This window comes from Nymphaea colorata, chromosome 8 (genome assembly GCF_008831285.2).
Source record: "Nymphaea colorata isolate Beijing-Zhang1983 chromosome 8, ASM883128v2, whole genome shotgun sequence".
In the NCBI taxonomy this organism is placed as follows: Eukaryota; Viridiplantae; Streptophyta; class Magnoliopsida; order Nymphaeales; family Nymphaeaceae; genus Nymphaea; species Nymphaea colorata.
The window spans coordinates 22,641,699-22,668,909 of NC_045145.1; the positions used below are offsets into that span (position 1 = coordinate 22,641,699).

General features: G+C 38.5%; 2 protein-coding genes across 9 annotated transcripts; one reads left to right on the plus strand and one right to left on the minus strand.

Moving 5' to 3' along the window:
* Positions 1 to 1,662: 1,662 nt before the first annotated feature.
* On the minus strand, positions 1,663 to 12,466 carry LOC116259379 (uncharacterized). 8 transcript variants are annotated; one of them, XR_004173913.2, is made up of 6 exons: positions 11,890 to 12,466; positions 9,578 to 9,937; positions 4,347 to 8,977; positions 2,933 to 3,158; positions 2,750 to 2,849; positions 1,663 to 1,949 (listed from the first exon to the last, which is right to left on the minus strand). XR_004173913.2 is itself a non-coding variant. In XM_050078988.1 (4 exons), the coding sequence occupies exons 1-3, from the start codon at positions 12,004 to 12,006 to the stop codon at positions 4,388 to 4,390; spliced, it is 5,067 nt and encodes a 1,688-aa protein (XP_049934945.1). In that variant the 5' UTR covers positions 12,007 to 12,466; the 3' UTR covers positions 2,260 to 3,065; positions 4,347 to 4,387. The 8 variants fall into 8 exon arrangements, 2 of the variants coding, with proteins under 2 accessions (XP_049934945.1, XP_031493030.1); XR_004173915.2 differs by lacking the exon at positions 1,663 to 1,949 and having other exon boundaries at positions 2,260 to 2,849; positions 2,933 to 3,029; positions 3,113 to 3,158; XR_004173912.2 differs by having other exon boundaries at positions 2,750 to 3,158.
* A 7,975-nt stretch (positions 12,467 to 20,441) lies between these two features.
* On the plus strand, positions 20,442 to 26,436 carry LOC116259442 (uncharacterized). The gene is made up of 5 exons (XM_050079301.1): positions 20,442 to 20,684; positions 20,856 to 21,016; positions 21,098 to 21,178; positions 26,013 to 26,136; positions 26,232 to 26,436. The coding sequence occupies exons 1-5, from the start codon at positions 20,559 to 20,561 to the stop codon at positions 26,277 to 26,279; spliced, it is 540 nt and encodes a 179-aa protein (XP_049935258.1). The 5' UTR covers positions 20,442 to 20,558; the 3' UTR covers positions 26,280 to 26,436.
* Positions 26,437 to 27,211: the final 775 nt, after the last annotated feature.

Consider the following 27,211-nt stretch of genomic DNA (forward strand, 5'->3'; position numbering starts at 1 on the left):
TGTGACCAATTGGTGTAACACGTACACAAATTCGATGCCGTTATTGTGCTAAAGCGGAAACATGGGTAGGGATCAAAAATGATCACGGGATGGTTCAGATCCAAGTCGAAATAAGAGCAACTAATATCGGGTTTAAACTTGGTTCGTGTCAGAGATCTCATGGAGAAGACTTGTAGCTGAAGTTGAATTACCTGAAAAAGAGTATGAACAAAACATGACCCGCACGTGTGTAGATAAACTTATTTTAGCATAAATTTTTTTACCATAATTAGAACCCTTAGCTTTTATCTGATATTAAAAAACCAAATACTATTAATGCAAGAAGCTCCGTTTCTCAGAGATGCCCAACAGATTTGACTCCGGCACTTCCTAAATAAATAAAATCGCAGTGGGTTCGATAACAGTCAAGATCCAATGACACTCCAACCATCGAAACCACGATATTGCATCGGGCCTTGACTAATTGCAAGTGGCAGTATGGCCTAGAAAACCAAATGAATAACTTAATATTCCGGTCAGCTAAGGGGGCGGGCCATGTTCTTGGCTGGCTTTCAACGACCGATCAGAAAGAGAGAAAAGCAGAAAGATTAAAAAAAAAAAATACTAGTACCTGTCCCCATCAAAAGAAGATCGAACGCTGAAAGCACGGCGAACGTCACATGTCACGATAGAATGAATTTTGACAAAGGTAGTTGTTCCCATCAGATCTTAGCTTTTCCTTTTTATACGACACCCTTGTCTGCCTTTACTTTTTCGACTCACGTGAAGACGCTTTTTCATGGCAGCACCAAGCCTAACTCTTTTTTCCAGCTGGCCTGCCGCCCCTTAATAGTGGAGTAAGTTGCCAGGAGGAATAGAATCATTATGTTGAAAAAGGGAAAGTGTTGGGTGAGAAAACCATGTACTGAGGGGACATAAAATAAAGGTATCTTGCTAGTTTCTTGAGGTAATGAAGGAACGGGTCCCACCGCAATGAGTGAGAACGGCAATCTGCCAATCTTTTCTAAATTGACTTTATTTGCATCTGAGAACGACTTAAAAAACTTTATCATGACTGCTCCCTGTTGTTTGTTTTACGAGTCTCCCTGCCAAAAGCATTCCCTCGGCTCTGCGGATGTGCCTTACCCAACAACAGATGTGATCAAACTGAGCCACATTCCTGTTAGCAGCGCTGCCAGTGTCGGTTCCGCTACGTGAATTGATTTTCGAAATATATAAAGTCAAATTGAATAAATTTATCTAATTTGGTTTTTGAATTTAAGAAATGAAAAAGTATCGTTGAGAAAATTTCAAGTCCACGAACACCCATGAACAATTTCCAGAAGCCCGTGAACAATCAAAAAGTGTACTAGGCATTGCAATTTCATTAACCATCCCAACAGGGATAGTTCACCATTCTGCGATAAAAAGATTGAGATGAAACACTTGCCTGAACATTTTGGAAAAACACACACACACACACGCACGCGTTCATTCTTGTGGAACCCATGAATCACGCTGAACCGACACTTTTCTTGTCAAGATTTGGAATTTCACATGGACCTTGAGTGCAATAATTTATGTGCTGGGAATCTGGTATCATCCTATTATAATACATTAATAACTTATTGTTGGAGATTAACATAATCAAAATAATTGTTCGCATAACAGTTTAAAGGCATATTCAAGAGAACAGTTATGCAAGTACCAACATTAAGGCTCAAAGTTTATTTGAGTTTTACTTGGCACCTAGTACACTTTCAGAACATACCATATTGACCACGAACTGAGATCAGGCCACCTGGGTGTTTGAAGCAATATACACTAGAGAAAATGGTAAATACACATTGTTCTGGTCAGGCCTTTCAGTTAGCTGATGATGGTACACCAACCAGGAAGCGTGTGCCTATGGTGGTATTTCACATTGACAAGATACAACAACGAGTGACCTGATCTGCAATCATCAACCACTGTGACAGTACTTTGTGAGTTTGGTACGCACACACATAAACTACACGCAGCACATCACAGAAAAATCTCAATTTCTCAACTACAACAATCACATCAACTATAAACATGTCCCTGGATGAGACAACAAAAGCAGCTCCAAGACCCCTTGAGAAACAGATATTGGCAAATGATAGTGCAGTAGACTAGCTTAAAACTCAAGCAATCTATGATGCACAATTACATCCAGACTACAGGAGTACGAACTGTTTTGAAAGAGGTAAGAAGGTTTTGAAGCCACAAATACCAAGGAAAAAATTTATGACTTCAAAGTAGAACATAATCCCATATGCAGTTTATGACATTCTACTATTTCAGCATTCTACATTTCCACTTCTGAATGACAAATCCACTTCAGAAGTACAGGAGGCAGTTTTCAAAGTCGAAGGAGAAACATCAAGAACATTTAAATCACAAGTACATGTACGAAAACAAATGTACCACCAATAACAAAAGCGTTAGGATATATATAATCAGTTGGGGAGAAACTCAAAGGAACATTAATTTGCATGTGATAGAACTTGACATAATTCTACTTTCCGCAGAATTATGAATATCCTGGAAGCACAATCTATCTTCACCACAAGACCAGCCATAGACACCTTCTGCAGGCAATCTTGCATCTAGTGCAAGTTTCACTCAAAATTCTTGATTATGAATTCATATACATTCACATCAAAACATAAAGAGCTATAAATCTAAGGAACTTTACAAAATGGAGATCCAAGCTCTACAGAAACTGTGTAGATCAGAAACAACTTACAATTGGACCTCATGGAAGTCAATCAGGACTTGCAACATGCCGAGAGTTCACATGCTGTGTCATAGAAAGCCTTTCCTTCGAACAACCTACCATGACATGTCTGCATGCAGCAACGATATGTCTAACTCTACCAGTGGAAGAACACGTTTCGGAAAAGGAAAGGCATACATGCACACCTCATACCTGCATCTTGTTGTCTGGGCGGTGGCAAGCCATTCTTCATGAAGGAAAAAAACCATAGAGAGAGCTGCAATTACACTTCATAAATGAATTTGTTCTCCTGAGCATAGATCATCAAGTCGAAGGTTTCAGGAGACTGCATGAAAGGAGGAGCAAGGCATTGTGAATACAAAGCATGCTCACCCATCAACCAAATCCTCAGAGTAGACCACATGCAAATTACAAGTCCCTGCAACACATGCATGACCATACAATGCTTGTCAATAACGTACCATTAAGAATGTTTTCAGACTATAGCATTTTGGCAAACCTAGAGTTCCCAGATGTTCCGAATTGCCATATGGGAATAAATTTAAAAATAACAGCAAAAAATAGCAAACAAACCAAGCAACATTACACAATCATGTCCACACATAAAATAAGAGAATGCCTTAAAACTTTTCTTCTTAAAGTTCCACACTAGGAGATCCCTAAGCCAGTGACCTTTCAGCAATGAAGTCCTAAAGTTAAAAGAACAGCAGCGAGAAAGTATCTCAGTCAACAGGACTCGGGTAAGGTTGCTGGTGTGGCAATGAACAAGTTTCCTTTTCTTGTCAAATCATTGCCAGAATAATAGCTTATTAATGGTTATTTGTTAACCATTAGTTTTCTTGTTTGTGGACATTTTATACGCTATGTATACATATAAAGAAAAGCTTATTGATTGTTAATATATTAATTTTTCTGTTATATATATATATATATATATATATGCAGGTGTGATTAAACACATTGCCCAATGCCATGCATAGGGCATTGTGCTGTGAGAGACCGGAGGATTTCTCAGTCCAAACCAGGACAGAGAAATCCACAAATCATATATATATATATATATATATATATATATATAGAGAGAGAGAGAGAGAGAGAGGTTGAAATCTGTCAGCTCCCAAATGAGGCTGGATGGATTTTTTTAAAATCAATCACCAAAAACCATCATTATAGGTGTGGGTGTGTCTCTGTGTGTGTGTGCCTATATATATATGTGTGTGTGTGTGTGTGTACATATCCGTGTGACATAGAAGACAAACGTTCCACAAAGGGGGCAAATCTAGAGGAAATTTAGATGACATGGGGGGCATCACCGAAACCAAGTTACTCATAGAAACATAGCTTTTGCTGTGTATTTGACCAAGAAAATCTGGGTTTGTAAAAACTGCAATGCGCAGCTTTTTCCTAAAACCAAGTTTTTTGGTTGACAGTGACTTTTGTCATTCAAACATGTGTACAAGCTCATTTTTCAACTCATAACAGGGTTTTCACCCAAAACCAAGATACAATACAACTACAGGTTGATGAAAAGGAAGCTGGGATAGCATATTGATATAATTTTCCAACGACTACAAGGCTTTAAAATTTGAAGTAAAGATCTCCTTACCAGGCAGTTTACCATGACATAAGGCATCACTCTCTTTAACTCTACTGCCACGCTGGTTGTTTATACCCGAATCTCTCGGAATCCCACCCACCCTCAGGCTCCTTCCTCTTCAGTGCAGTACCACCTGCTGCTTGGTATAGCCTTGCCTGCTCTTCTGCCAATGCTTGAGAATTAGCAACAGGAAGCTGCCTCACTGAAATGAATCTCTCATCCCTGGCATCTGTATCAATGCTTCCTGGACCAGCATTCAGATCAAGACCCTGTCTCGGCCATTTGCGACTACTTTCCCCACCAGGGCCATCTGGATGACTTATCAAGTAAGGCCTACCATAAGTGGCTGAAACTGTGGCACCAGGCCCAACTAGTTGAGAAGGAATTGGAGGAAAACATGGGCCTCCACCAGATGAAGATTCAATGAATGTCGAACTTGTTGTGAAAGATGTTGAGGCCAGAGGAAATCCACCTCCAAAGGGGAAACCACCATACGGAAAAGCACTTGCAGCAGTGAACCCCATGGCTGGGGAGGACGACAGAACAGGTGCCCTGTAAATATCAGCACCAAAAGCAGCAGGACCACCAGATGTTGGACCTAAAATCCTCTGGACACCAGCAGCAGTAGCTACAATTGAATAAGGCGGCTCTACCCTTTCTGACACAAAAGGAGGAATAGAAACCTGTGGATAGGAACCACCAGGAGGAAACCATGACGAAAGATTTCCCAATTCATTCATCCTCAAATTGACAACTGGTGGAAGGTAGGAAGCATTGCTTTTGGGATGCGAGTAATGGGGGCCAGGATCTGCGCCACCTTCATCAAGGCTAGGTCCATCATTCAGATCGAAGTTCCTGGGAGCATGATCTCCATTAGATAGTCCTCCAGAGGAGGATGAGGGTCTAGCAGATGAAACAGGGACCTCTGACCTCCGATTGGATATTCCAGCCATTTGACCATTCTCTGGACCTTCCTCAGCTCGATTCAAATCAAGGTCCAGCCGACCAGAACCACAAGCTGATGAAGCTGGCAATTTGCTTTCCATAGTCTTCATACTTCTTACAGATCCCGACTCTAGGGCAACAGAGGGTTGGGCAGGAACATCTTCTAAACCTCTTTCATCAGGCTCATTCAGATCAATATCCAGTAGTGGACGTCCAAACTTGCCAGCAGGGGTCTCAGAGGATGGGAGTTCAGAAATTGAAGCAAGTGCTTCGGGGACCCTCTGTGGCTCTGCCCTCCTAAAAGCGCTTGTAGCAGCTGATCCTTTCCAACGGATATCTCCTTTATTGCGCAGCATATTGTCTGGAAGAATAAATGGCCCTTTTGCAGCAGAGGTTACGGTAATTGAAGCTGATATACTTGATGATGTAGAAACTTGAATTGGCACAGAACTGGGTTGACATACAGCAGGACTAACTGATGCAGTTCCTGCAGATATTGGCTCATCCTGATTAGCATCATCTGAGGCAAATCCTTCATTCAAATCAAAGCAAAGCTTTGAAGCTGAATCAACTGCAACAGCCTCTAAACCGGAAGATCCAGCAACTGATGGAACATCTGCTCTTACAGACTTTGTTGTGGGCCGTTCTGTATCTTGAACTGGACCTGATGCAAACTTTCCCTCACATGTCAATGCATCAATATGTTGGTCAACAGTCTTGTTTTCTAATCGTTCATCCTCTTCAGCGTCACTTTTATTGGCTACTGCTGATTCATCCATTTTTGCATCTGTTCCACCTCCAACAGAGTCAAACATATTACAAGCCTGCTCAACATTTTCACCAACATTTGGCTCTTTAGCACTTTTATCTTCCAACTCTGTGGCATTTCCTGGCTTTTTATTGATATCACCTGGCTTCGATTTGTCACTATCATCTGGACATGCAGTGGTGCTGGAACCAGGAAGTACAACAACATCTTCACCACCATTATCATAGTCCATACCACGCTCAGCAATAGAAGGTTGTTTTTCTTCATTGGAGACCTCCCCATCAAAATCCTCTGCTTTTTTATGCTTGTCATCTGCAGCATTTGTTTCCATTGGAAGACTAGAGGGTGGTTCTTCAATGATTTTGTTTTCTGTTGCATGAATCAAAGTAGCATTAGCAAATTCAGATCCATCGCATGTGGTGGTATGATGACCAACCTCTTGCGTACCCATGCTAGCACCTAAAATCTTTCCATGCAAGCTTTCTAGGGTTACCTTTTCAGATGTTAATGGACTCTTTGGCTTCTTTTTCACTTCTATGAAGCCATTTATATCCTCTTCATTGGTGGACCTTTTTCTTCTATCAGAACCTTGTTTATGTTCTCCAGCGACTGGGGATTCTGTTGCCCTAACAGGAGATGATTTACCAGTTGCTGTTCCACTTGATTCAACAGGAAGTCCACCAACAGCACATTTACCTTCAGGCCTAGCACACACATCTTCATGCCCATGTAACTCAACAGAGGCACACAATTTCTCCATTCTGTCATTGCCAGTTTTATCATCCTCTATATGTGATCTGCCTCGGGTTACTGCAGAACCCTCCTCAACTTTTGAAGAGGCAGCATCATTTCCTTGCTTTTCAGAATCATCATCTTCACTCTCGTCTAGTTGCCCTCGATCATGAGAGCCAACATGGTCATGTGAGGACCTTGACTTACTTTCTTTCCCATTATTTGAATCTTCCTGTAAAAGAGAATCTCTACCAGGGGATGCACTGGGAGAAACTGTGTCAGATTTTGATATTTCACCAGCTGCTACACTTGCAAGCAGGTTCATCCCAAGGTCATCGCCAGCAGACAAGGGAGCAGGAATTTCTGAATACTTAACACAGCTTTCTATCAGAGCATTTATGGAACTAAAAGATGCATCATAAGATTTCACATATTTTCTTTCAGGAATCTGCACACGCTTTTCATTTCCAGAAGAAGAACAGGTTGCTTTTGATATATCCAGGGTCTTATTATTATCGTCACAATTCCTGACACGTTCCTCATCAAAAGCTGCAGTAGGAGATCGGTCACCTTCATCCGATCCATTTAGGCCATCTTTGACATCATTACTTTGCCATGACTCATTATTCACATCAGGAGCAGCACTGCCCCTAGACATGTCACCTTTGCTCTTTAGCTTTCGCTCCACATGGTCATGCTTCTCAGATACCACAGGTGAAGATGCCCTGCTGCCTATAACGCCAATATCCTCAAGAGAACCTCCACTTAGGCTTTGTGCAGGACTACGACCAGGATTTGGAAGTCTAACAATTAGTCTCTGACTGTTACCATGTTCTCCAAGAAGTGTATCAGTTGCTCGTTCAGATGTCATTCCAGATTGTGAGACTTTGTCAGATGTCTGGTTTCTATTTACAGAACCCAGCTTTGTGGGACCACTCTCCTTCTGCGAAGCAGAAGACCCTAAAAACCCATTACTTGATTTCCTATGGCGAGATGAACCACCAGAAGCTTTAGCATTGACTGATCCAGCAGTAGAGCTCTTTGCATCCTCTTTCCAAGCCGAACCTGCAACTTTGGCATGATCACTTGAATAAGATTGACTGTTGTTCTGTGACTGACTAGAGCTGCTGCTTTTTTCCTCTTTTATTGTTGAAAGTGGAGGATCAGATACACCACTGGTCACTGGTGCTTTACTGAATGAATCCTTAGAACCAGTTGTTGTTGATGCAGACAGTGATATCTTGCCTGAGCTTGGAGATGCTGATGCTGATTTTGCAACAGAATCTCCATGGCCAAATTTACTGGATGTTGTCTTAGTTGCAGTGGGTTGGGAAACAGCACCCTTTAGAACATCTGATGATCCTGAACGTTTGCCTCCACCATGGGAAACTTCAGAGAAACTGGATTTTCCAGGCCAAGAAGCACCCTGACTTGATCCAGATTTTGCATCATTGCTTTTCATTTCTGCTTCAACCCGCTTCTTCCATGTATCCACTAAACTCTTTGCTTTCTTGTGGATGTCTATGTTCTTATGATTGCGCAGATGATTCACAGATTTGCCTATATTACAGGACTGCAATGCAAGAAGATTAACAGGCAGCTTGTCAAGTGCACGAAGCAATGCTAGAAGCAGTTCTTCAACCCCTTTATCCCCTTCCTTTGGACTATTGTTGTCACCAACCTTACCCTTATGTGCTTCCTGGAGCCAGTCATCCAGCACAGGCAATCCTCGTAACTGGACAAACCTGCTAAGACAGTCAAGTTTATCTGTGGCAGAAATAACATTTGCAAGCATTATACGTCCAGGCAAATCAATCTTTTTCTCATTTCTGTCTGGTTGCATAAGTTGCACCAGCTTCTCAACACCTTCCAAGGTTACGAGACCCCCTTCCTTGTCAGTGATTTTCGTAATTTCCAACTTCATCATATTATCAAACCTAGAATAACCAGATTCTGCATCATCAGTTTTAGATGAACGCTCACGCTTAACAGGCTCCAAGCCTTGATCACTTCGTTCCCTCTTCTTTCCCTTCACCTGAGAAGGGAAAGAGGTAACACTACTTGGTACACTATCAGAACCAGATTTCAACTGCTGCGATGATACTGGACTGTTCAATGGTTTCGGAGAGCGACCTTCTGCATACATTTCTTCCCAAGTTTTGTCTAAAAGCTGATTAACTTCCTCCTGCCGCTCCTGAGATTGAAAAAGAGCAATTAATTAAGAATTAGACCAGGCAGGAAAAAAGGAAATTTCACAAGTCGAAGAATTTGCTGATGCAGAAACATAGGAAAATAATAAAGTACCTACACTCACATATGCATCAGACTGGATAGGCACTAACAGTGGTAATTTTGCAAAAAAAAAAAAAAAAGATGGATCAATTCATGTTAAAAAGGTATTCTTCTTCTTCTTTATGTGACCCAGGAAGAAGCTTCAAATAATAAGAAAATGTCTGGCACCATAGGGCCACACAATCAATTAAGTTTCAAGGTAAATTGAAAAAGCGCCAAAACAAAATTGTCATTTCCAGAATATATTAGCAGGTTGATGATGCAGCATTTAATTCAAATACTACGAAGATGTCCTACTGCACCAACGCTACTGAATGATTCCTGAGCCAAACATTCCACATCTCCATGGCGGTGGTGTATAATATCATGTCTAACTAAATGACAGGAGACTACAAAGAAAAATAAAACAATCACAAGCAACCTTCCATAAAAATATAAAAGAAAAATATCCATTATAGAGCACAAATTTTTAATGGGACGTACTAAAACCAGTAGGACTTACATTTATGTAATCCTTATCAGTTAACCACCATAAACGCTTGTTTGCTCTGTCATAAACTCGTCGACATACAAAAGAGGATATGCCTGGAGGAAGTTCGATGCCTTTACGAAGAAATGCAACTTTACACGGATGAAGAAGGAAGGCAGCAGATATTTCATCCCTGTGAAATGAATAGAAGACTTCATTCGGTGCAGACAAGAAGCCTTTAAACTTCACATCAGCAGGCCGATAGAGCCAATTCACACCAAGTTTGGGGTAGTCCTCTTTATTTGTTGTCAACCAACGAATTATACCAATGGAGGGTGGAGAACCTTCAGCTTGGAAAAGTGCACAATCACCAACGCTGATCTTGCGACCATCCTGCAAAATGAATAATTCAATATTTTGCAAAAAAAAAAAAAAGAAATAACAGCAACAGGCCAAGATGAAGTAAAACCACCCAAATTGAAAAAATAACAAACACCCAAGATATGTTGAATACGTGCATGCATACAAAAGTATGAGGAGAGATCCATTTAGGGAAAAAAAAAAGTAAATATAAAATAAGCACAGCAATATACTGAGTGCGGGGAAGCAAAAGGCGCAATCTGGATACAAATAACTCATAGATATTACCCTCCGATCACAACTTTATGAACCCCATAAAGCAAAGAAATAACAAAATTTAAGCAATTCCTCCATCAAACTGATCCAAAGCATGGCTATCTTTAATTTGTGTTTGATCTTATCAAACTTATATTATCTTATAAAAGGGTGACAGACATAAACTACTTTGATGTTACTATATTTTTAGTTTTAGTATCAGTTAACATTATTCCTTTGTTAAAAAAGAAGTTTAACTTTGTCATATGTTCACAATACAATTGCAAATGGTACCTATGACAATCCAAAACTCTACATATATGTGAAATTGGATATGTGGAAACATATTCAGAACTCCAAAGATGACCAGCTCTAGTATTTTGAAAGGAAAGGACAACTTGAGATAAAAAGTCACAATAAGCTCTTATTATTTCTAGCATTGCTTTTGTGTCCACTCTTTATTTTTTCCATGAATGGAACAAAGGTTTGTCAAAGAAAAACCAGTAAAACCAATCTGCATGAAGCAATTGTACCATCAGAAAGTGCTTTATTCTACTAAAACATCCGCACTTTTCTGTGTAGATAAGTGTCACCTCAAGCGTACAGCTAAAGATAAGAAATGGTCAACTGAAATTCACAAATACTTTCATCTCTACCATGACAACTTATGAACATCTAAATCTTAAATTCCTTAATTGCAGTCTTAAGTGGACCTTCAGCCAAACTTGATTTACATATATGCACAATGATAATGCAATAATCCAACAGTGCTTATTGCATTCCTCACAGCATCATTTGACTAAATCACCACCAGGATGACCTTTTTCCTTTCTTGTCATTGTGAAATCCCTCAAGAAAACATAAAAATTTATCAATAGCAATCCCTCTTTCACCATGCCTATGAACATGCCATTTAGTCATCGGATGCAACAAGCATCCTGACAACCTACAACGACACAAAACCATGAATATCTCCATGTTGACCTTCAAGTACCTATTTCTGGCAATTTCATATTAAAGCTAAACAAAATGCATAACCTTCTGAGGAAGGTTATCACAACTTAATGTGCTCTCGGATCACAAAGGTGTACAACACAATCGCAGTGTCGGCTCAGAAAACTTATGCATATCATATGAAGAGTAACGACCGAATTAATTTCCATGAGTACCATAAACTGCTACCGCAGTTTTAGACACTGAAGAGGACCAAAATGTGATGACCATAGGGACTCCACATGTTCGTGACCCAACTTCGTTATGATGGCACAACCCCAACGCATAAGCAGAGTGGCCCATAGATTTCCTTTGTTTAAAGATGGAAAAGAGCAGCTCGCGGATCAAATCACAACGCAACAGGGACTGCGAAGACATAAAATAAAAAATGAGATGCAAAAACGGTGATTCAACTGCTCTACCTCCAAATATCATCCAAACGTGCATAGACTCACAACGAAATGGAAAATCACATCTGGCACAGAGAATTCGGACAAACTTTGTCTGCCCCATCGACATGATGACACCAACCACGATATCAAAAACACGAAAAATCGAAGGAAGCGAAGGAAAGAAGGACGAGGATTACACCCGAATCGAGAAAGCAAATGAACCCTAACCAGAACCAGCGACATTCCTTACGAAATACGACCCTAAAATGGGAGGGGAACTGAAGAAAGATACTTAAGCCTCCATCCGACGAAGACAAACCAACGAATTTGCCCCTTACTCTATACCTTGCAGAAATAGGCCCCTTCAGAAAGCGAAGAATTCGCTACCGTCGTCGCCGAACGAAGGGGGTCCGGCCGCATGTGCCGCTTCCGTCTTCGGTCCTCACCTTCTCCCCCATGCATAGCCTTGCATCTTCCCCCAGGGTTAAAGCCGCTCCTTCACCCCCGGGGCGACACATCAATTCAACCCTCTTTCGTCCGAACAATCTCTCGCCTTCTCCTCAATCCCAGAACCTTATCCTTTCCTCCAAACCCTAGATCGGACCGGCGCACTGAAAGGAACCCTAATTTACTCCGAATCACCCCCGAAGCACCTCAACCAGCGAGATCGAGCCCTAGAACGAAAGAATTCTGGAAAATCTTCGCGCCTTACCCGAAAACTCGTCTAATTGTTAGGGCAAACGCGTCCCGTGTAGATCACGACCGTTTCCGGCTGATTTTCCGGCGACGCGAGGATTGGGCTACTTCCGTCGTGGTATCTCAGAGCGATGGACGGACAAGAAAGAGAACGAAGTAGGGACGAAATCAACGGACAAGAGAGAAGGAAGAGAAATAAATAAGACGAAAAAGAACGAAAAGAAGGCCAAGCGGACGAAGAAAACAGAGAAAGAGAGTACGCGAGTTTTTAGTCCCTCAACATTTTCATCGAAGGCCCAAACTTTTCGTATTGACTCCATATGAGAGCCTTATATTTTTTTATTTTCTGCGACAGGACGCGAATTTTCCTAATTTAGCAGCCAGCAGGATTTATCAGTTTATCTAACCAAGATGGAGATAAAGGGGATTTTTAATTAATTTTCAAAACAATTTTTTTTCTGAAAAAAATAAAATTAAGAGAAAATCGCACCGGAAGTAAGGGCATGGCATTTATACAGTTGAAGAAAATTGCCTGTAAAATATCTTTTCTTTTTATATGGAGTGTATGTTTCAAACTTTGGGTTAGTTTTATCAAACTTAAAAGTGTCGACTTTAGTTTAACTTCCAATTCAATTTCTAATTTTTACAATTAAGGAGAATATATATATATATATATATATATATATATATATATATATATATATATATATATATATATATATATATATATATATATATATATATATATATATTCACTACATTGCATCATATGATGTGTTTCATAGTGGGTTAATCTTTACTTGCACGAAGCAATGCAACGGATGACTTCTGTATAAAGTCATAAAGATAGGGAGCAAAATAGTGAATGAATAATGGCTCTTACTAACCAAGTTATATATATATATATATATATATATATATATATTGAATGTAATTTTTCATCAAGCAAAAGAACCTCAGAATTGACCCCAACTTACAAGAAAAATAATGAATGAACAATAGCTCTTACTAACCAAGTCACTTTTATATATATATATATATATAATATTTTGAATGTAATTTTTCATCAAGCAAAATTGACCCCAACTTACCAAAATCTTTTTAAAGATCATTCAACGTTCAAAATTTTTTTCAGCATTTTCAAAACATAGGAAAAAGGTTTGAATTTATCGAGCAGTTTTTGCTTTCAAAGAAATGCTAAAAAACTGCTGCATTTTTAATAAACATTAAACTTATTTTTTTAGATAAAAAGAAACTGATGTTTTTGTTTTTTATTAGTTTTTCACGGGAACGCAGAAGAAAATTAAAGTGTTCAAGTTCTCTCCATCTTTCTTCATGAGTGTTGACGTTTTGAACGGTTGGTCACTACGGGAGACGCGGCGTTGCAAACCCGCTTTCCGCCTCTCTTGCTCTGACGGGCAGCTCGGGCAGCCGGGTCACGAGTAGGCAGTCGCCTCCTCGTCTCCGGGTTTATCGGGGTCGAGGTCGAGATCCAGACTCGGATGCAGCCAAAATTCGAGACTAAAACCAGTCGAATCGAGTCTGATCATATCCGGTTTTACTGATAATCTGGATCCGATGGGTTTGGATTGCTCCAGTTCTAATTAAACTTCTTGTGAATTGGGTGGTAGTTGTTATTTTACTATCATTGCTTGTTAAATCTGCATTTTATAAACTCCAAAGATCTGAAAGCCACTGTTCTGAAGGATACTGAAAATTGAAGATAAATGGAAGCCGTACCTGCAATCCTTTTCGAATATAAACCTTTTCTGGGTTTAAGTCTGGTAAAGACTAGATTGGATCCAGTCCGAATCAGATAGAAAGTGTGTTCAACACAAAATCCTATTTGGATCCATTTATCAAATGGAATAAAACTGTTCCATGAATATGGATAAAAAATTCGAAAAAAAAACACAGCATTCAATTTTTGAAGCAGATTCATAAAACAGTTACACGATGTTCCAACCAAGCCCATGGGATTCGTCTTGGCCAAGAGCTTGAAATTTAAACCTTCAACTCAAAAGAGGTCAAGGCGAGTTCGGTCCCAAGGTTTGACTTTACGCATAGTTTCATCGAATCGCATCAGCCAATGCCAAGTGCATCAAATCAACCAAGCCTGTATTGGGCTGAGTCAGTCAACAGTAACTAATTGACACTGGATCTGAAATGTCGACCCAGCCAAGCCTTTTCTAGACTGTGTTTGGCCTGGGCCACACAGTTGTTGGACCTTGTGGTCGTGGCCCTGTTCGACTCGGTGGAACTCGATGGTTGACTTAAGAGTGTGCTTGAAATAGGGTGGGGTTTGAGAACGAGCGAGAGGAACGTTTTGTCTCCTTATGGAACGCTAAGAAGCACATCAAACACGAACCAAGTCAGAAAGGGGCACTTTGCCAAAACTCTTTTGTCTCGTGTTCTCATCCATCGAGACAAAAGTGCAGGTGAAGAAGGTCCTGAATGACCAGGGTGCTCTCTCTCTCTCTATCTCTTTTATATATATATATATATATATATATATATATATTATTTATTTATTTAATTATTTTTCACTAAGAGCAAGACAAGGGCCATGGCCCCTCTCAAATTAAAAAAAAAAATGTAATTTTATAAAATTTTCATTCAACATATATAAAATTTATATTTTATTTTTTTGTAAACATTTTGAAAAATATAGTTCAGCCTCCCTAATTAAAAGTTGTTAGTTTGCTCTTGCCTTTCACTATCTCAACATTTTTCTTTTACAACCAAAGGTTTGGACCTTAATATTGGCACATCCTAAGTTGAAAGGGACTTGAGAATTCAGTTTCATTTTGAGTCTGGTTTTACTCATTGAGAGAGAGAGAGTTGGGCGAGTAAATAACGTCCAATTGACTCACGCAAAATCCAAACCATCCAATTTTAAGCATTGAAAAACAAAAAGAAAGATGAAAAATAATAAATGAAAGCGTAAAAGTCTCACCCTTTATCTCTATTTAGATTAGGGGTGAACAACCAGTCTAGCTACACTCGTTAACGTTCAGCTCGTGAACGAGTTTGAGCCAAGTCATTTGTTTAACAAGTCGAGCTCCACTTCATGAGTTGACTCATTTAAGTAATCAAGTTGAGTTCGAGCTGAACACGTAACTGTCGAGTCGAGCTCGAGCCTTAATCGAGTTCGTCCATCCTTAATCAAGTCGATATATTCAAACGAGTTTACGAGTTTGTCGAGTCTTAATGGAGTCAAGCTCGAGCTCAACACGTAACGATGAATGTCAATTCTATTCAAATGAGTTTGTCGAGTCTTAATCGAGTCAAGCTTGAGCTCAACACGTAACGATGAATATCAATTCTGTTCAAACGAGTTTGTCGAGCCTTAATCGAGTTAAGCTTGAGCTCAACACGTAACGATGAGTTTCAGTTCTATTTAAACAAATTTGTCAAGTCTTCATCGAGTCGAGCTCGACCTCAACACGTAACGATGAACTTCAGTTCTATTTAAACGAATTTGTTGAGTCTTAATCGAATCGAGTTCGAACTCAACACGTAACGATGAATATCAATTCTATTCAAACAAGTTTGTCGAGCCTTAATCAAGTCGAGCTCGAGCTCAACACGCAACTACCGAGTCAAGCTCGAGCTGCTTCCATCAAGCTATTTTCGAACTCAAGCAGAGTCAAGCTGACTGAACTCACGCTCAACTCGGCTCGTGTTCACCCAAAAATTGAGATTGACGATTTAATGATTAAACATAAACTATGAGCCGAATGACTACTTATTATATTATATTATATATATATATATATATATATATATATATATATATATATATATATATATATATATATATATATATAAAGAGAGAGAGAGAGAGAGATTTGGTTAGAGGTAGAGAAGGTGTTGAAGTTGGATTTATGTGAATGCAATCAGGAGTTAAGACAAATATTTGGATGCCCCACAGAAATGAATTCTCTTTAAGGTGACAGTTCAACCTTTAACCCCATGGATGTTGGCATTTGCCAGTTTGGAGTGTCCTTATTCCATGTCACACATATGGTGACCCCTCATGTGCCTCTTAATTGAGCACCATCGACTTCCTTTCTCCACATGATCCTTCTTCCTCCCACTGCCTTGTCACTCTCACTTGAGCAACCAATGCACCACAGATGCAGCAAAGCATCTCTGAATTGACCATGTCTGTCCCCTCCTCTCTCTCTCTCTCTCTTGCTCTTCCATAGATGTCTCCCGCAAAGCCATAATATTTTATTTGTACTTGCACTATTTCAGAACCAACTCACATTTTAACATGAAATTAGTTTTCAAATATAGTAGAAATATATATGGCCTACATTATGAAAAATCATTACTTATTTGATTTAAAAATAATTATAGTTGAATGCAAAAATGACTGGGAGCAATCAATTGGGCGAGAACTCTTGATATGATAGTAATTGCGTTGTGAAATTAATTCAATAAAGAAAGGTATGCATGACCCTGCTTCGGACAAGGAATGAATCTACTAATTAGGTCATGTATTAAAGTAGCAAAGCTAAAAATTTTCAAAAGGTTTTATGGATCATTAAATTTTACTTTCTACAAAGTCAATAACAGAAACTCTGTAATCGGAGAAACCGAATAAATGAGATTGAAAAAGGGCTAGAAAATTTGAACAGCTTTTCAAATATAAATAAGCGATTTAATGAGTAATTAAGACAGAGTAAAAAATAAATATTTATTAAAAAAAAAAAATATTTTTTGGTTAACGCAAAAGTATGTGTGTATATATCTTTATAAACGCATACCTATCTACCATATATACCTCCCATACCAAACTTAATGGGATTGTTTAGACTCCTTGATTCTATTAAGTAGTCAGAAGAAGCAAGAGGTCTCTCGATTAAAGAAACTCATTTATGTGTGTGCACTTCCTTCTACAAAACCTTTCAACTTGTTCTCGAGTATTGTGTTTTTTATACCTTTAAAATTGACAGCCCACATTTAGATGATTCTTATTAAATCTACCATATGATACTCTTTCTCTTTCTCTCTCTCTTTATATATATATATATATATATATATATATATATATATATATATATATATATATATATATATATATATATATATATATATATATATATATATATAGAGAGAGAGAGAGAGAGAGAGAAAGAAAAAAAAAAAAGAAAAAGAGAAAATATAACTGAAAACCTTGGCCATCTCGACTTTTGCCCGATCATAGCCCCCTGATGTATTGTATCAGGCGAACGTAATTAAATATAGCCCAGTCAGAGACTACAAGATTTATATATATATATATGTGAGAGAAAGAATAACTGGAACCCTCAGCCATCTCGACTTCTTTCCGATCACAGTCTCTTGATGTTTTGTATCAGGCAGACATAATTAAATGCCGCCCAATGAGAGGCTACAAGATTTCTTGGTCCAGGGTTAAAAAGAAAGATTTTATATATATATATAAGAAAATTGAATAGACTCTGAATTTTTTAAAATCACTCAACCATCTAATCAGGATCATTTAATCCATCATGATGAATGGTTAAAAAAAAAAAAATAAAAATAAAAGGTGCTAAACATTTTCGGTCATCTAGTTCATACCATTTTCTTCGTGTTTTTTCTCACTGTCGTCAATTTGGGATAAGATGAACTGTCTTTGTTAAATGCTAAGTCACTAGAGTCAGTTTTCACTCTCTTTCTAGAGAAAGAAAGAAAAAACTGCTAAAATTCATGCACGTGACACTGAAAACCTTAACAAATGACGACAAGGCCACATTGACTGTAGGGAGAATCTGAAATCCAACCATGTCCATTTCCCTGCTGCACCTCTGCTCTGTCCTTGCTCCTGACACATAGAGAGAGAGAGAGAGAGAGAAAGAAGGCAACAATGGTCTTGTGCCTCTGCGGGTCCTTCCTCTGCAACAAAAGCCTGCCATGCACAGGCCTCGACAACGACGTCCCTCCACCGTCTCATTTCATCTACGCTTGCAACTGTTGTGCTGTTGCTGCACAAGAAGATGCACTGTAAGAAAAATGAAAAATGAAGGGAATCTGCTTTCCTTCGCTAGCTAAAAACTAGCTAGTTGCAGCCACTCGCTGCCAAATCTCATACTGTAAAGCCACTGGCAACTTCTTCTTCTCCCGCAACGATGCCGTCATGCCCTTCTTGTTTGCTGTGATTGATGAATCGGTACAGAGTCCTGCTGCACTTGACCGCAGATGTTTGCGTTTGAGAGGAGCTTGATGGGAGAATCCTGCTCACTCAAAGAGTTCAATTGCATAATGCAGTTAACTCCTGCTTACAAACATAAAAAAGAATGCATTCCACTATTTACATTTCCGAGACAATCTTACCTTCAGTTTCTTGTGAGTTTCTCATAAGAAAAAAAATCTCACCTTATCTCACTTTATCTACAATGTTCAATCTAATGTTGGAAGCCGCCAAATTGCTAAAAACCAAACATTTGTTGCCCTATAAACCGTCAATAAAATTTATTTATTTATTTGTTTGTTTGAGAAGACAAAGAAGATAATTATCAAACTATCATCATTTTCTTTACATTGACATCAACAAAAAAAAGGGAAAAAGTTGTAAATATTACTAAATGTCTAAAACGCCTTATCTTTTCTTTCTTCCCCATGTAAACTAAATTAATGAGCAAAATAATTTCCAATAGATCTAGCTCCTACTCATTTCTATAATGTGTATATATATATATAAGATGCAATCAATAAACTTTTAAAATCAAAGTCTGCAACAACCGAAACATTCTAAGATTTCGCACATGTCCAAGCATGCTGGTTTGTGCAACTATAAATATGTGGTCGCTGTCACATTGAAGTGAGCACACAAGTATTATGAAAATCTACCACTGCCGTTGGCCCTCCAAATTATTGATTTGGCCAGGGACCATCTTCTTGTTTTTTTGGTAAATTAAAATTGATAGCTACTCGCGACCCCATGGCCGTGAAAAACACTCACATGGCTGGGTCTGATTAAGGGACTTAGTCTTCACTTCCTTAAATATAACACAATCTTCATTATTTGTTATTAATATCTTAATTTTTCATCTTATTAGATCCGCGGATTACGACTGAATAGACTCTTAATGGTCGTCGCCAAAAGAGACGAGCTCGATTAAACTCTTGATCTTCTTCAACTCGAAGGTCTTAATCTTAGGTCTAACCTTCCCATAAACTCGGACAATATTTAAATCATAGATGTAATGAACATGATTTGTTTGCCAGTAAAGGGAAATGGGCCTGCCTGGATTCTACTAATTAGGATCATAGTCATATAAAACGGGTTTTTTTAAAAGGATAAATTAAATAACCGTTTAAAACTTATTTAAAAAACGTTAAAAATGAAAAAAATGTGTTTTTATCCCGTTTTTAGTTTTTTTTGCGTTTTTTTCATTTTTTGTATTTTTTTCAGTTTTTTAATGCCAAATTGTTTTTTTATATTTTTATTTGTTATAAATCTACTTGATGTTTGTGTTATTAGTTTCTCACTTATTTTATTTTCTCTTCATTTTTAGTTTTTAATTTTTTTTAAAATTTACCATATTTTTTTCTTTTTTTTCTATTTTTTATAAGTACACCGTATTATACCCGAAAAAAACCTCGTCATTTAAAACTGTGAGATGTTGTTTGTGACTATGAATTTAAGATCCATAATTTCAATCTTCGCACAAAAAAAAAAACAGATAATATTAATATCTCACTTTAATAAAAGGATAGGAATAATTTTTTAAAGTGGAATAAGGATATGCGTCGGTTGTAGATCTGAATCCGAACTCACATTATGTTTAGATGGATGGAAAGAAAATGACATGCTTCATGCTTGTATGAAGTTTAGAACTAGTTTGATTTGATCTGTCAAGAAAAATTTTAAACAAGACCTGTTATATACCCGGTTGAATAATTAATTCAGTTTTATATTAATGGAATTCATGGATTTAGACTTTAATTTTATAAATCACAGTAAAATCTTATACATTAATTGATGTTGCGACCTGTCCTGAATATTTAACCAGATATTTTAACATTTTTTCTTTCAATACCAAACCCAAAGCATATCAGATTTGGTATGGTTCAGATATGGATATATCCGATTCATTTGGATGTGTCTCAATTTCAGCAAAAGTCCCTGTAAGAGTTTCTATTACGATGTTTCGCAGAGCTTTTCATTATATTGCAGAAAACAGAAGAAAACAGAAGACTGAACCAAATTGGTGGTCGCTGGTCGGGGCTAATCGGCGAGCCGGGGAGTAAACGAGATCCCTCTCGTTTCCCTGTTTGCGTCAACAGGGGTCAGGAGAGCGATCATGGAACCGAGCACCATCAACGACGATTTCGCCGTCGGATGCGTCCTCTCCATTAGAACGACTTTCGGAGAGGAAATCCAAGGGGAGGTTATCACCTTCGATCGACCATCCAACATCCTGGCGATTCATATCCTTCTGTTTTTCTAGCAATTTCTGACAGTGAATCGTCTTCTTTTCTGTGTTTCCCTTTGTGGGTACCGCGAAGGCTTCGGCTTTTGCGTTCTTAAACAGCACCATGTTGCTCAAAAGGCTTTTTCTCTTGCTGTTTTGGCGAGATTCCTTAATGGTTTTGTCGCACAGGAGGGTTCCAAGAGTGGTCCGCGTCAAAACATTCGATTGCTGAAGGCGAACTTCATCAAGGATTTCACTCTCTTGGGCCAATCCGAAGACCCGCTTGATGTGAAGAAGTGTGTCCTTGATATTAACGTTCTTCGAGCTAGAGAAGAAGCCGCGATTAGGTGAACTTCTGTCCTTCTATTTTGGGTTGGGAAGGCGTGTTTTTCTCGAGTTTTTTTGATTGATTGTTTGGTTTGTGGCAGACAAGCAGAACTTGACGCTGAGAGGATCGGCATTGGAGTCACAGCTGAAGCTCAGAGCATCTTTGATGCATTGTCAAAAACGTATGCCGCTTTCGTGCTTTAAGTGTTCGACTAGAAGAACTCCTTTTGATTTTCCTCCTTCTTGATTCATTAATATTTCTTGCTACGAAAAATTTCTTTGATGCTTTAAAGAGGTAGTAAGCTGTTAACTGTTACTTGCGTGCTTGCGAAAATCATGTGGTTTGAGTTATGGAAGGATGCTCAGAATATCGGAATTATTAGTGTTCACATTCCTGAATGGAAGGGATGGGCGAAACTTTTGGCTTAAATTGACCGAGATGACTGACTGTTAGGAGAGTGAATTGACTTAGAAAATGCGTATTTCCCATTTGTTAGGAGCTCTATTTATTACGAACTTCTTGTTTACAAAATAAGTTTTCCTAGTGATAGGACAAGGGATTAAATGTGTTGCCATCTGAACAGCCATTTTGGCTTCAACTCGTAACTACTGTTTTCTGCAGCATTTTGAACGCTCTATGTCCCTTGTCAGGCAGAGGGTACTTACTGTCAGCGTTGTCCTGCGTGGCCGTTGAGATGATTAAACATTAATTTTCTTGCTGTTAGCTTGTCCCGGTCTTAAAGGTTCTAAATTCCTATCACCAAGAAGATAACAAGGATAGGTTATTTTGGAACCAAATATGCTTACACCTTATGGAATATTAGGAGCCTTTTAGAATCATTTTTCATGAAATCTTTCTTTGTTTAGGACTGATAGATGATCTGACTGATGGCATTATTAATCAGATACTCCAATAGTGATGTCGAACACAGAGTAAAAAGACCTGTAGCTTGTTGTTCTTGTGAAGAAAATAAATATAGATCAGATGGTCTAGAATGTAACAATCATATTTATCCAGCTTTGAGGCTTTGAGCAATAATCTATTTTATGAAGGAATTGATAAAGGGCAACATTCCTCTTCAGGAAAACAAGAGAACTGCGGTACAGGAATTAGTAATAAAAGTGCAAAATATTGGAAGTTGGATAACTTCACTTTTAAGTTACAACTAGCCGCAGATGATTGTGAGCCATGTTGGATTGGAATATCTGTAGTTTTGTTCAATATGAATTCCTAGCAGGCTGTGAATGTTCAAGGGAAATAGATGTAAGCTGCCCCTCATAATGTTGATGTATCTGGACTCTGTTTTGAACCATTTATCATTGAGACATAATGATGGTACAACCAAAACAAAGATCAATTATTGAATAGATTCTTGACATCCTAGTGAAACATCATCAAGCTCTTTTGAATATCATTAGGGCCAGCATTTTTCCACAAGGTAAATATCACATGCGTAAATACTACCATGCAACTTTTTTGTGGATACTACCCCACAACTTTGTTTCTTTTTCAAGATTTTTGCTACTTTATTTGTTGTCATTGGCAGCATGAATAAGTGAACTCATGGCATTAACGGATGTCCTGTTTAGGTCGAATGGGAGAGTATTTTATGATAATTTCTTCACATTGAGGCTTTAATTAGACAAAAAAAAGGGGTCAAACTTGAAGTGAGATTAGAGCAAATCAGTTTAGATTGAGATTCTTCTGTCCATAGAGTCATAGACCTTTCAAAATGATGTAGTATATGGATGCAGTCTGCAGTTGAATCATGCCCATCACACAAGCCACAGAACTTTTGAGGCTCTAAAACTATGTACTTCTGTTCTATGTTATGCTTTGTTCTGTCCCATCGGCATGTCTTCAGTCCATACTTGCAATTTTCATCTCATCTTAGACTCATCATTTGCTGCCAATTAATTGACTTCCAATTTTCATACTTTATGTATTTAGACTCTCAATTTTGAATAAGAAACCAAATCTGGCACATTGAAACGGAAAATATACAATCATTCATCCATTTACTAATTGTACAATCATATCCTGAACTTTAACCTAATTTAGAGCTGTTCAAAGTAAGCTAGAGCTCTCACCGACATCAAGGTTGCTAAATGATGAGGTTGTGTCAAAATGTCCTGCATAAGTTTTTTTTAGGACCTTAAAGCTTTGGAAAACCTGGGGATAGGTCAAGGTATGAATCTTCATATCTATCATCCATGTGCATTTGAAAAAGTAAATGCGGGCACTAAACTAGTTTGATTGAGTTCTTTTTAATCACCTTGAGGTTTCCATGCACGACATTTAGAGTCACATTCATTCTGTACTTGTTCCTAGGTCCCTAAACATGATATGTTAGAAAGCAACCAATGAGATTTAGGTCAGATCTTCATACATGATGCCCAGATCCGAGTGCTTGGAGGACTCCAAGTTAGAGCTGTTTGAATTGTTAGCTAGATGTAAAAATGAAGGCAAGCTACTGACATATGAGTTTGGGTTGGTCTTATTAAGATGTGTGGACTCAATGGCATTCAATTCAATGTTCAGGGAAAAAGCCACAAAACTAGATTGGGAGATATATGTTTACAGTGGTGAGAAGTATTATGGTTCCACAGCTGTGAAAATAGGGTGTTTGTTCAATGTTTTGATCTCCATTGGCATCCAGTGTTTGCCGTTTGGTTATTCCAATAAGTGCTCTATGTACTAGTTCTTTGCGGTTCAACGGGCAACATTTAATGGACTCGAAATTCTCAAACTTGTGTTCTCTATGCCCGATTTCCCTGTTGTTATTTTGGGCAACGATCTGATCTTGGCCTTGCTTCATGTCGCAAACCAGTTCTCATTCCACTTTTTGCTCAATGTTGATTTGGTTCTAGTTGTCATTTATCTTTTGGTTGACTATCTTGGCTCCAGTATTGACCTCATTTGGGTACAACTAAGATAGGCATGGGAACACTGACCTTCATTACTGATACATTAGTACCTCTGTATGTGAATCCATAGGGAAACTTCAAAAGTAAGACATAGCTTTAACACTATGTTCATATTAAATTGAAAAACTGATCTTACCTTGGATCATTAGTAGATTTGATTTTGGTTGAAGCCTAAATTAAGATGCAGAAATCCAAATATCAAGCTAGATCCAAAACGACCTTGTAGGTTTCCGTTGTCCCCCCTCTATTTATGTCACTTGCTAATACCATGGTTGCACGAAACTTTCTCTTTTGCTTTATGACTTTGATGGTCAATCAGTGTTTGTCAAAATTTTCTGGCATATCACGGTAAGTTTATAAAACAATACTATGGGCTTTGTGAGCAAGTAAAGAAATTTTGATGGCAACCTCTGTGGTATAGCCAATGGTACACTGTACACTTATGGCTGGTATTCTATTCCTTCATGTGTAACATGAGTATATCCCAGATTTACCAAAAACTGGTTTCTGAGATGCTGACTGGAAAACTTTTTTCTAGCCAACCATTTTCCAGGATCTCAATGTTGATCCTCCCAAAAGCTATTGAGTGGATCATCTTTTCCCTGAATTATCTGTGACAACAGGAGGGAAAGCCATCATTATTTATGGGTCCATCTTTTTGTGTGGACTTTGCCTTTGAATAGATAAGGAATCCATATGGTAAGTTTCTTTCCTGTGCTTATTCATCCTTTTGATTCAGAAGTGTAGTGTAGCTAGTTTGCTGGCTGTTGACTCAAAGCGTTAGCATTTTAGTGATATGTTTGCTTTTGTGAGCTGTTGGTTGGAATATTTCATGCATGCTTTCCCAAGAAGTTGATAAATTATTTGGCAGAATTTGCGATCCTGGATGAAATAATGCTGCATGTTGTTTCGGAGTAGTATTCCAAATTCATTTGTCCCTTTTCTTGGTTCACGTCTGACAATTGTCTTGGAGACTTGAGGCTCAAGTTTCATTGTAGGAGCTCCTGTGTGATTAGTTTGATCCAAGATCTTTTCGAGCAGTTGGGTAGTAACGTTTCTAGCATTTATCAGAATTCCATGGTAAGTCAGCATGATAACTCAAACTCACAAATAGGTGAAAATTACCATACGTCATAAAGTCATAACCATGATTTGTAGTTATCAAATTACTAAACCATCAAAACGCCCCTTTTCTCCTACTTTCATAACTAAAATCATCCAATGGTCGAAAATGAGCACATGGGATGTTTCATCTCTAAGCCTATTAGCACTTCCCTGCAAAGAGATGGGTGTTTTTGTGATATTTATTCATGTGTGTGTGTGTGTGTGTGTGTGTGTGAGAGAGAGAGAGAGAGAGAGAGAGAGAGAGAGCAAATACCATAAGTGCACCTAATTCCTAAGTATATATATTGGAGTCTAATGGTTATGATGAAATTTAAACTTACATGCAACAGTTCCAATCTTGTCAAATTACAGCTTTCAAATAATAGGGTGGAAGTTAGAACCTTCCCTTCTTCCAAGCACTCATAGGTGGGCAAACCTGTTTAGTAAGTCTGATCTTCTTTCATGCATGCTTACATGGAAAGGCTTCATGTTTGTTTTACATTAGATTCATTAGTTGCCAACAACTGTGGTGTTTAAGTAGGTAAATCTAGCATGTGTGTATGGTTGAATGGAAAGCCTGAACTTGATTGACGTGCCTATGACATGCCTTTTCTTAACAAGTTTCCCCTCAGATTAGTTTACTGCATGGCAGTTTGGTAGCTTTACAATAAGCAACTCACAAGTTTAACTTGTGTGAGTAGGAGTTGGCCCTTGTTGACTAATTTCTTTAGAAAGACAGGTCTATTTTGTGGAAAATAGAGTCGAATGTGATTTGCTACTGGAGATTTCCTTAGTCGTATGTGTTCATTTATCTGGCTCATCTAGTGTCAGAAGTCTGACTTTACACTTCACAGACAACGCCATAATCTAAGACTTGGAGATGCTTAGCTTGCTGTCCATGTGTGTGTGCACATATGCTCAGGCAAGCCAGAGAGAGAGAGATGTGAAAATTATTTAGTTATTTACTTTTCATTGTCCAACCAGGCTTCCAGTCCGTTGGGACAAAACTGTCATCGTTGTCATGAATGAAGTGCGAGTAAGCAGCCCATACCTTCCAGAGAACGTCAGTGGAGGAACTCCTGCTGCAAATGATCGAGTAAAGAAAGTGGTAAGAACACATTTCCATGCATTAGCATAAATACTGTCGCCTTTCATCAATCTACTGCAGTTGATGACATGGTGTTCTTCTGTCTATGTTCCCAGCTTGAGCTTGAGAGGAGAAGGCTGCAAGGGCGTAATTTGGCACAGTGAGGCTTTTTATTTTTCTTTTTTCCATCTTTTCACCTCTTCTCGTAATGTCAAAGTACAGTCTGCAGTACTGTTACATTTCATTGAGTATTTATGGTTCTGATGAATTTTGTACATACTAAATCATCTTTGAAGAACATCAAAAACTTTGTTGTACTAATTTTGCTGTTCATGCGATCGTCCCATCTAAAAGCACTAGCCTTGGGCAAGGCCATCATTATGATGATGCTGCTCCAAATCAGTTGGTCTCAACTGCAATTAAGTTTGTCGGACAAGTCCTTGAAACGTTCCATAATGGTATCTTCTGCCACTGAGCTTCTAATGCCCTACCAATCAGTCCTTCCTATTGCAAGGAAGTAATGAGCAGCAATATTGAAGTGACACTCGAGTAGTTTGAGCTTTGTCCTGGTTCTCACATTTTACTGGTACATAATTAGGTTTTGCTTTCTTATTAACTACATCATCGTTATTTTCTGAATTTGTTGAGCGCAGGAGCTTGTTGGCCCTCACATTTTCCTTTTATAAGCTAGTTGAGCTTGAATCATACATCATATTTCATTACTGTTATTGCTTTAGCGACTTGGTGGTCAATCTGTGGGTGTAAGGAGCAATTTGATATGGGCGAAGCCAGAAGCAGACATTTAAGTAATGCTTGAAGGCAAGAAGTGTGCAACTGGAAATGCACAGTGGGAGCAAGAAGGCAGTTGGCAAGCTTTTGCGTATAGCTGGTGCATCAATACGTATATTATGTTAGAAAAAAACAAGTATTGAGTTCCCGACAACGAGGGTTCTAGTCTCTTCGTAAAGTTGGATATAGTATGACAGTGATCCATAGATCAGCTTTGACCGATACATTACGGCCTTGATTCGACTGTGGATATAAAATTATATGTGTAAAATTCTTTTGAAACCAAGCTTTGAAGTCAAGGTGACGT